The sequence below is a fragment of the Condylura cristata genome, unplaced genomic scaffold, assembly GCF_000260355.1.
Source record: "Condylura cristata isolate star-nosed mole 26May11 unplaced genomic scaffold, ConCri1.0 scaffold00028, whole genome shotgun sequence".
NCBI classification, from domain to species: Eukaryota; Metazoa; Chordata; class Mammalia; order Eulipotyphla; family Talpidae; genus Condylura; species Condylura cristata.
In genome coordinates this window covers 12153789-12163842 of record NW_004567129.1, presented here as the reverse complement: position 1 = coordinate 12163842, position 10054 = coordinate 12153789, and the positions used below count along the sequence as shown (strand labels likewise).

The following is a 10054-nucleotide window of genomic DNA, read 5'->3' as shown; positions in this document are numbered from 1 at the left end:
TTGATTTTGCTCTTTTCTTCCCAGATTTGTCCATGGGTCCCGGCCAGAAGGTGCTTTAGTCTCATGGCAGGCTTTCAGGCCGTGACTTTTGCCTGCGAGGGGATGGGTAACTTCAGGTGTTTGATTTAGAAATTATATTCTTTGTGTTCCGTATTGTATATTTACTGTATTTAAGTCCCTTTTCATTAAAATTTTATATGTTTTGTCTTGTTGCGGCGGATGGCAGAACCCACAGACAGGCAACCCAATTCACATTGGGGAGCCCTATAACAGATTTGGGGAGCCCTGTAACAGATTTGGTGTCCTATAACATGTCCACAGTACGATTAAATCTAAGCGCGGGTGAGGACCCACAGACAGGCAGCCCATTTCACACTGGGGTGCCCTGTAACAGAATCGCCAGCTGGCTCATGGAAGCTCGCTCTTCCCTGCTGTCTGAGGGGTTATAATCAGAGTACTTAGGAAAACGACCTGTGAAAGCGACTCTCGACTCTCTGTGGGCTTGTCAGTAGGGGAGACACATTCATTCGCTGACAGTTCACCCCAGCTGGTACCTGTTCAAGCCTCTGGCTGCCCCCAGGGCCATGAAGAAGCGCTTACTGAAGGGGAGGTGCTTTTCCTTATCCAGCAGTTCCCTGAGGGTCCCAAGCTCACAGTACTCCATGACAATGGAGAATTGCGGTGGAGTCACTGGTGGAAGGAGTCAGACACCGTCAGAGTCAGGAGCCAGCCCCTCTAGGGTCTCCTCCCTGCAGCCACCTTCCAGCCCTCTACAGAGACAGATCAGTTCGGCAGTATTCTCCCTCTCCCTCCCAGCTTCCATCCTCCCCTCCCAGCTCAGACACAGGCAGAGTTCCCAAACCTCTCCTTTGTGGTATTTGCCACATTTAAATATATATATATATATATATATATATATATATATATATTTATTATTTATGCATATAGAACTGGGGTACAGGCCAGATGTGCAGGGGAGGTGAGAGGATTCACCAGACACTGAGTGGGGAGCAGAACAGGCAGATCTACGAAGTACACTGCTGAGGGGAGCAGTGGGCGGGTCAGGAGAGGTCTGCCGTGCCATGTGGGTCACTAATGGGGCAGGGATGGAACTCGCACTGAAGTGGCTGCAGCTAGCTTGCAGTGCTGTGTCCTAACCTGTTGCCTCACCAGGGAGGGCCATGGTATTTGCCACATCTTAAATCTACATTTGTTTGAGTTATCTGATTAGTGTCAACTCTAAGTCCCAGGTTGGTGGAGAGTGTGTCTGTCTTGGTCCTCCAGGGCTCCAAGGGACCTAGTCAACAGGTGTGAAAGGAATGAGGACACAAGACTGCCTCAGGTGAGAGCACCTGGACAGAGGTGAGGTCTCAGGGCTGAGGCCAGAACCCACACACGGAGTGAGTCAGCTGCTTCAGCATATGTAGGGGAATAAACATCACAGTAAGTTTTCCTTTAAGCTGGGATTCTATACTCTGGAACTGGGTGGCCTGAGACTGTGGAGAAATTTCCAGAGGGGATATGTCAGGAGTTTCTCTGTCCTTTCTACTGGAAAGAACAGGAGAGGCCAGACTACAAGAGGGAAAAAAATGCAGCCACATTACAGTAACAAAAGCTAAAGAGAACCTGACACATGGGTTCCTGGTAAAGGAGCAGGTTTAGTTGAGGGTTTGATTTACACTAATGAGGACCAAGGTCAATGCCTTGTTGGGGCCAGTCAGCTTTGTAACATTTTGTGGCAATGAAATGCAGCCATCACTCAGGCCAGCACCCCCTGACTTCTCAGTGGACTGGCAGGAGGTGATGTGACCACCTTGGGTGGTCCAACTCACCCTTGGGCTGAGGCCAATTTCAAGGCCTCCTCTCCTAAAAAAAATGGGACCCTGCCTCTCAGCATGTGAAAAGTGAAGGTTGACAATCACCATACCATGCAGCTGTTCTTTAAAAATGTCATACGTGAGCCTTCTTTGGTGGCACAATGGGTTAAAGCACCGCACTATGAAGCTCTCAGAAGCCACTGCAGCACGAGTTCAATCCACAGCCAGGGAGCTGGGCCACATGGCTGGCAGACCTCTCCTGTCTGGCCTGCTGCTCCCCTCAGCAATGTACTTCATCAGTCTCTGCCTGTTCTGCTCCCATTCTGTCTCTGGTGAAACCTCTCACTGCCCCTTCTCTCTGCCCTATTCTGTATTCATAAATGAATAAGTCTTAAAAAAAATAAAAAGGTCATATGTTAGGGGCCTCTCTGGTAGTGCAGGGGTTAAAGACATATCAAGCTATCAGCAGCTACTATAGCATAAGCTTGATCCCAATCCCTGGACAGCCAAGGGGGGTGACCCACACAGCACAACAGACCTATCCTCTCTCACCTGCTGCTCCCCTCAGCAGTGTATTTTAGTTGATTAGCCTGTTCTGCTCCCCACTCTGTCTCTGGTGAATCCTCTCACTTCCCCCCACCTTTGGCTTACACCCCAGCTCTTCTACACATAAATAAACCTTAAAAAAGAGCCATACATTACAACAAAGAAGATCTGTGACTAGCCACCAAAAGCAAGACCACCCCCAGAGGCAGCTCCTCTTACCTGTTTCATCAATGCAAATCCCAAATATACGCAGGATGTTGGGAGAATCGAATTTCTTCATGGTTCTGATCTCGTTGTTGAAAGTCTCTCTCACCACTCTAAGGGCCCCAAAAGGGAAATTAGGGTTCTGATACTGCAGGTCCCTCAGAGAACATTTGGTGGAGTGCCCATCCTCTGGGTATGGGGGGGTGTGAGAGACTGCCAGCGTCTTGGACAGGTGAGACAGGTGTGATGAACCTGGCTGTGTGTGGGCCCCATCTGGCAGCAGAATGAGCGTGCGCTTGATACACGCAACAACACAGATAGGCCTTGACAACATCACACTACGTGGAAGAAGTCTGACACGAAAAATCACATAATGGCCTAGTCATTTATAGTAAAAGCCCAGAGCAGGAAATCTATAAGGACAGTAAGTGACTAGTGGTTGCCTCAGATTAGAGACGGTGGGGATGGGAGTGACTGGTAAGTGGTATATGGGTCTTTTTTGGGGTGAGGAAAATATTCTAAAAGTATATTAATGGCAAAGTTTGTAAAACTCTGTAAATATAAACGCCTTAAAGGTTATAATCAGGTAAATCTTGTGGTATGTAGTGCAATAAAATTGTTAAAATCGGGCTCTCCCTGGTGGCACAACGGGTTAAAGCACCACATCATGAAGCTCTCTGAAGCCACTGCTGTGCGAGTTTGATCCCTGGCCAGGGAGCTGACCCACATGGCGCAGCAGACTTTTTCTGGCCCGCCCGCTGCTCCCCTCAGCAGTGTACTTTGTCAGTCTGTCTGATCTGCTTCCCACTCTGTCTCTGGTGAATCCTCTCACCCACCACACCTCTGGCCTGTACCCCAGTTCTGTATACATAAATAAATAAAGAAATCTTAAAAAGAAACTGCTAAAATCAACAATTGCAATAAAAATCTTAATGTGTATATTGAGAAACATAATAAAACTTTCTCTGATATTTATTTAGCGTCAAGAGGAGGGGAGATGCCTTCCTAGATACAGAGGATTACTGCAAAGTCATACTAAAAAACAAGCTAAAACAAAACACCGTGTGATTTAGGGGTAAAGATGGGCACACTGATCTATGGAACAGACAGAGCCATCGACCCAGGCCATGTCTAAGCAGAAACCTCATACGAGACAGGTGGCACCGCAAAGCTATGGTGTGAGGATGGGAACAGATGGTGTCGAGAAAACAGATTCATTGTGTGATAACAGTAAAACTGGCCTATTGTTACACATCACATACTACCCAGAAGGACTAAGGCCTAAATGTGAAAAATAAAAAATGTACAGTTAATAGAAGAGAGCCCAACGCACCTCACCTCTCGTGGCGAGACAAGGCACCTCCAGAGTACAAGTAACAAGTCTGACAATGGACACCTCACCCAAAGGTAAGATACAGGTAATGTGAAACGATAGCTGAAGCTCACGAGTGGTGACCTTCCCCACTCTACAAGCATCGATTAAAAGGGTGATAAGAAAAACCCCCAAAACTGGGACAGGAAAAGGGTGGAGGATATAAACAGGCAATAGATATATAGTGGAGACCCAAAGAGCTAAAATAACTACGACAGGCTGGAATTCATTGGTCGACAGGGAAATGCAAGTTAAAATAAGATATCACTTTATAACCAGAAGAAAGAAACTGATTAGAAAGTTAGATAACACCAAGAGTTGGTGGAGATGTGTAATGACGGAGTTCTCATGTGCTGCTGGTGAGAACGTTCACACGGACAACCCATTCTGAAGCGATATCTGGTAGTCAGTTTTTACTATTTGCATACCCTAGGATCCATCAATTCCTCTTCTGTGAATCCAGCCCAAAAAACTACTTCTATAGGTCTGTGAGGATACTATGGCTGTATGAGGTCTGGTAGCTCAAAGCTGGAAGTGACTGGGTTACACCCCGGGAAAATTAAAATGGGTAATCTGGGATCTGTACCAGAGACAGTACCGAAGTGCAGTAGGTGCTCCATGCTGCTGAAAAGGTTAAAAAAAGGAGGTAGTATGATATCCACATATCACACTACCATTTGTGACAATTAAAAACACACATAACAGGCCCTCCCTGGTGGCGCAGCGGGTTAAAGCCCAGCACTGAGAATCTAAAGCCGCTTCCGCATGAGTTCGATTCCCGCCTGCCCCGGAGGTGACCACATGGCGTGGCAGACCTCTCCTGACCCGCCCGCTGCTCCCCTCAGCAGTGTACTTCGTCGATCTGCCTGTTCTGCTCCCCACTCTGTCTCTGGTGAAGCTTGTCGCCGCCCCTGAGCCTCTGGCCTGTACCCCAGTTCTGTATGCACAAATAAATAAATCTTTAAAAAAAAACAACACACATAACAACAACAAATGTTGCCAGAACACACACAACACCTACAAACAAACACACTTTCTTGTCCATGTAAGGAATGGGGAACTGAGAAACGAATGAAAGGAAATTGGGTTTAAAGATATTTAGATCTATAAGTAAAAGAAGTTTCTAGAATTGAGATAGGAAGACACATTTTTCTACCTGGACTCTGCTCCTTAATATAAAGGGCAAGTCAGTTAACCCTGCGGCCTGAGTTCTCCCATCTAAAAATGGACACAACGTGCGTCTGCTCATAGGAGTTATACAGAACTGAAATAATTCATGAGAAGTCTATACAAAAATCACTTACCCAATGTTTGTGTCTTTGGGTTTGTGGAATACTTTTATGGCCACTGGAGATTCATAGTATTTTCCTTGATAAAGTGTGCTGAATTCGTTTTCCCTTATTGAGATCCATTTGTGTCCTGTAATCTCCTCTTTCTTAATCTCCTTGATTTGATGTTGCGGGGTCTCCCTCGTGGTTTTCTTTAAGCCTGACCTCAGCAAAAGGAAAGTCAATGAGCCCGGGGAGGTGTCCTGTGGGAAGAGGCCTCTTAGTGACACCTTAAACCAGAGCTGAGCCTGGGTAGACCTACTGATGGCCTCCCTCCAGGGGACTGAGCCATGGGGTAGACATAGCTGCGTGGTTACTCGCATGCATTGTCAAAGGTGCTGCCTTTCTCGCCTCCTCAACTTCTGATTCTCTCCAGCCTCACACCCGTCTCTACCTGTCTTCATTCCCCTAATGTGATTGGGGATGGACCACCTTCACCTTCCACATCAAGGTGGCAGAACAGCTCCCATGCCCAGAAGGCTCAGTCACATGTCCTTTGCCACTTCCCCCCTTCTTTGCCCCCCCCCACAATCCTTACAAGAGGGAAGAGCTGGGAATTCACATCACCAGGATCTGCAAAAGGATAAAGAGGCCACATCTCCTTCCCTTTGTTTTCATGTGATTTGCTCCTACTCACTATCCAACGTGTCCAAGCAAATGAAACCCAGCCATCACTTCCTGATGATACCCTGTGGTCCATCGACAGGGTCCATCAACGAACCCTAGGGCTAACCCAAAAATGGCTCATTGGAAACCCCTCTCCTGACCCACCTGCTGCTCCCCTCAGCAGTGTATTTCAGTGGATCTGCCTGTTCTGCTCCCCACTCTGTCTCTGGTGAATCCTCTCACCACCCCCCGCCACCTCACACCTCTGGCCTGCACCTCAGATGTTCTATGCAATAAATAAATAATAATAAAAAAGAAAGGAAGACACTTCTGGATATCTGACTTCTTGCTGACCCTTTCGATCTGCACCGTAGCTTCCTAGAGGGCAGTGGGAAAGATGGAGGCAGAGGCTTCCTCTGGCACTGTAGTCACCCATGTCACTTTCTACCTCATTATCCTCCTTATGATTTCCATTGCTTTTAGATAAAAAGATCATGTTTACTTAATTCATTCTCTGCCTAGCTAAGTCGCATCTTAACTGAGTGTCCTGGAAAAACTAAGACTTGAGAGGATAGGCTCCTAGAACTTCAGGTAGCATATAACAGAGCAGATAATGGCGCTGCAAAGAAAACTCACCATCAAACTCCCCTCTACACTCACACACTGGTTTGCACAAATTTCACCACCTCCCATCTCTGAGACTAGGAATGCTCAAAGTTCAAAGTCACACAAACAGACAGCTGCTCAATGCTCTTTCTCCTTTCTATGCCTTTGGGGCATCAAAGTGAGACTAAAATATCCCTGCTTGCACTCCCTCCAAAGAAACCCCTTACCACTTCTGCTGTCCTCTGCATCCTGCTGATCAACCTGCTGCGAGGATATTCCTTGGCTGATGCTTGAAATACGCTTCAGTTGCTCTGTCTGAAGTACCAACTGGAGCTCATCATAGGCATCCTTCACCCTCTGGTTCACTTCATTTAAGAGTGTTTTGTGCTGTCCTGCTTTTAGAAACTTATGGAAATCAGACTTCTTGTTGAACTTTTCTATCTGCCTTTCAGTTTCCTTGAGGGCAGTGTGGAAACGGGTCAGGACACTGGTGAGACTGTCAGGCAGGTTCCCCTTTTCTTGGGCCTTGAGCTCTTCCAGAAGCTGCAGCAGAGTGTGACCATGTCCCTTTAGACGTTGTGATTCTTGCTGGCAGGACTCCATTTTTTCACACTGGTTGTAGATCAGCTTGGCTAAGGAGATGATCTGTCCCAACTGATCCATACCTGGAAGAAACTGATGGCATTTGTTTAAGTCCCAGAATTTCCAGTATATTTACTGTGGAGCTGACAAAGCTTCAAGGGCATCTGTGATAGAAAAGGCTGCAGGGGTCTCCTGGCCATTGTCATGTGAGATAGTGGGGGCTGGGGCTCCCCCTGGTGGCACAACGGGTTAAAGCACAGCATTATGAAGCTCTCCAAAGCCACAGCAGCACACCTGTCCAGGAGCTGACCCACAAGGCATGGCAGACCTCTCCTGACCTGCCCGCTGCTCCCCTCAGTGGATCTGCCGGTCCTGCTCCCCACTCTGTCTCTGGTGAATCCTCTCACCCACCACACCTCTGGCCTTTACCCCAGTTCTGTAAGCATAAATAAATCTTTAAAAAAAAGATAGAGGGGGCCCTCCCTGGTGGCGCAGCGGGTTAAAGCACAGCACTGAGAAGCTTAAGCTACTTCCGCATGAGTTAGATTCCCGCCTGCCCTGGAGGTGACCACATGGCACAGCAGACCTCTCCTGACCACTTCATCGATCTGCCTGTTCTGCTCCCCACTCTGTCCCTGGTGAATCCTCTCACCCTCCGCATCTCTGGCCTGTACCCCAGTTCTGTATAAATATATAAATCTTAAAAAAAAGATAGAGGGGGCTTGCTCTCTCCCAACCTGTTCCACTCTTCCATGAGATTATATCTCCCCACCTTACCTGTGCTTGCTATAGTCATGTGACCAGTTGTCACCAGGGGGTGCATGTGACAGGCACCACTGCTGGATGAGGCAGGTCTATCTCCTCTACCCCTGTTAGTTGAATGCACTGGGTGCCAGTGCCATAGAGGTGGTGAAGCCTCAAGAGGGAGAACCCTGGATCTCTGAAAAGGGAACCCTGGAGTTCTGCTGCTTACAGACTTGGAATGTCTTTCATAGATGGTTAAGCAAGCAAGGAATAACATTTATTGCGTTTGAGTTATTACATTTTGGGATCAATTGGTTACATTGGTTTAGACCATTCTGACAGATAGATATGGCTAGAGTATAGGGGTGACTATCAGATGGTGAGTTGGAAAGCTCAGGTCCTGCCTAATAATGAAGGCCAACTTTACCCAGAAAGTCACCATTGCTGTTCTTCAAGAATAAAGAACACAGGGCCCTCCCTGGTGGCGCAGCGGGTTAAAGCACTGCACTAAGAAGCTTAAACCACTTCCGCATGAGTTCGATCCCCACCTGCCCCAGAGGTGATCCACATGGTGTGGCAGACCTCTCCTGACCCGCCCGCTGCTCCCCTCAGCAGTGTGCTTCATTCATCTGCCTGTTCTGCTCCCCACTCTGTCTCTGGTGAATCCTCTCACCCTCTGCATCTCTGATCTCTACCCCAGTTCTATATGAATAAATGAATAAATCTTAAAAAAAAAAAAGAATAAAGAACACAGCAGTAGAAAAACTTGCAGTTTTTTGAAGCTCAGTCAGACACTGGATTTTTACACTAAATCCACTGATTTAAAATCTTACAAAAAAAATCTTCCAACTAAGTCAAAAAACACTGTATCAACTGTACAGTCCAATACCACGTGTCAAATAAAACATGTTTGCCAACTAGATATAGTGAAGCTGCAATTTGCAAACTCAGTCACTGTTGGTCAAGGAGATTGTGACTGAAATGACTTCTGTCACACTCACATTTTCCTTTCTGCCTCTTTCCCCCGTGTGCCTGCCTGCCTCCTAGTTCTTATCCCCAGGTCGCTCTGTGGTGTTTTAAGCAAGCTGTGAATTTGTTCTAGTCATCCCACTGGCTTCTACATCAGTAAGAATTTGTGTGTTAGGCCCTTCCTGGTAGCGCAGCAGGTTAAAGCACAGCACTAAGAAGCTAAAGCCACCTTAGCATGAGTTCAATCCTCGCCCCGTTGGTGATCCAACGGTGAGGCAGACCTCTGTCTCTGTTGAATCCTCTCACCCCCCCTGCACTTCTGGCCTATACCCCAATTCATGCATAAATAAATAAATCTTTTTTTAAAAAAGAACTTGTGTGTTAAATGCTGCTACCCTCTGAGGCATTGGTACTAAAGACTTAGAGATTTTCCAGCCCCAGAGGAATTGTGGTAGCTGTTTAAGCAGCCTGCACAACTTTTGTACTTGATGTCCTAATACTGTGCAGCATTTAGTGGTTACCTGCTCTTCCCCACTTTTTGTTGAGTACTAGTGGCATCTATACGGTAGAGCTAAGGGTGCTACCATGACAGGACAGTCCCCCCAAACAAAATGTCAGTAATGCAGAAGTTGATAAACCTTGGTAGAAGTGACCAAACAATTTAGAATAGCCTGCCATGATGACTGACTTAAAACTGGCCAATCTGAAAGGAGGGGAAGTTTGCGGGGGGGGGGCAGTAAGGGGGGTTCCTGGCCCTCCAAAGACAGCCCAAGGAAACCAGCTCCTTTCAGTCTCTTTTCACAGAATAGGAGCTAGAAAGCATGAAACCCTGACCCCAAAGTTGTGGGAGGCTCTACTTACAGAGGAAGACCGGAAAGAAAGAAAAATCTCAGTTCTTGGTGGCAACATGGAGCTACTGGTTTGAACTGACCCTGAAGTTCACCGGATTCCTCAATTCCAGATTTCATGAATAAATAAGCTTCTTCACTAAGGGGCTTTGAATCATGTGTTATACTTGCAGCTAAAGGCAACTGGGTTCAGTAATGAAGGGGACAATGAAGAGCACAAATCTCCTTCCAGTCACCTGCTTACTGTGCACTAAGTTCCTTGGAATCGTGTGCATGAAATCTGGCTTAAAACAAAACAGAACAGGCCCTCCCTGGTGGCGCAGTGGGTTAAAGCATAGCACTGAGAATCTAAAGCCGCTTCCGCATGAGTTCGATTCCCGCCTGCCCCGGAGGTGACCACATGGCGTGGCAGACCTCTCCTGACCCGCCCGC

At 47.2% G+C, this 10054-nt stretch overlaps 1 protein-coding gene across 1 annotated transcript in view; it reads right to left on the bottom strand.

The window, feature by feature from the left end:
• Positions 1-10054, bottom strand: part of MLKL (mixed lineage kinase domain-like) — a 21215-nt gene that overhangs the window by 9796 nt on the left and 1365 nt on the right. Inside the window, exons 2-5 of the mRNA XM_004690190.2 lie at positions 6707-7154; positions 5244-5427; positions 2583-2680; positions 555-690 (exon numbers count right to left, since the gene is read on the bottom strand). Of these exons, the coding sequence (XP_004690247.1) occupies positions 555-690; positions 2583-2680; positions 5244-5427; positions 6707-7142 (854 nt within the window). The 5' untranslated portion in view covers positions 7143-7154. The remainder of the gene's footprint in view (positions 1-554; positions 691-2582; positions 2681-5243; positions 5428-6706; positions 7155-10054) is intronic.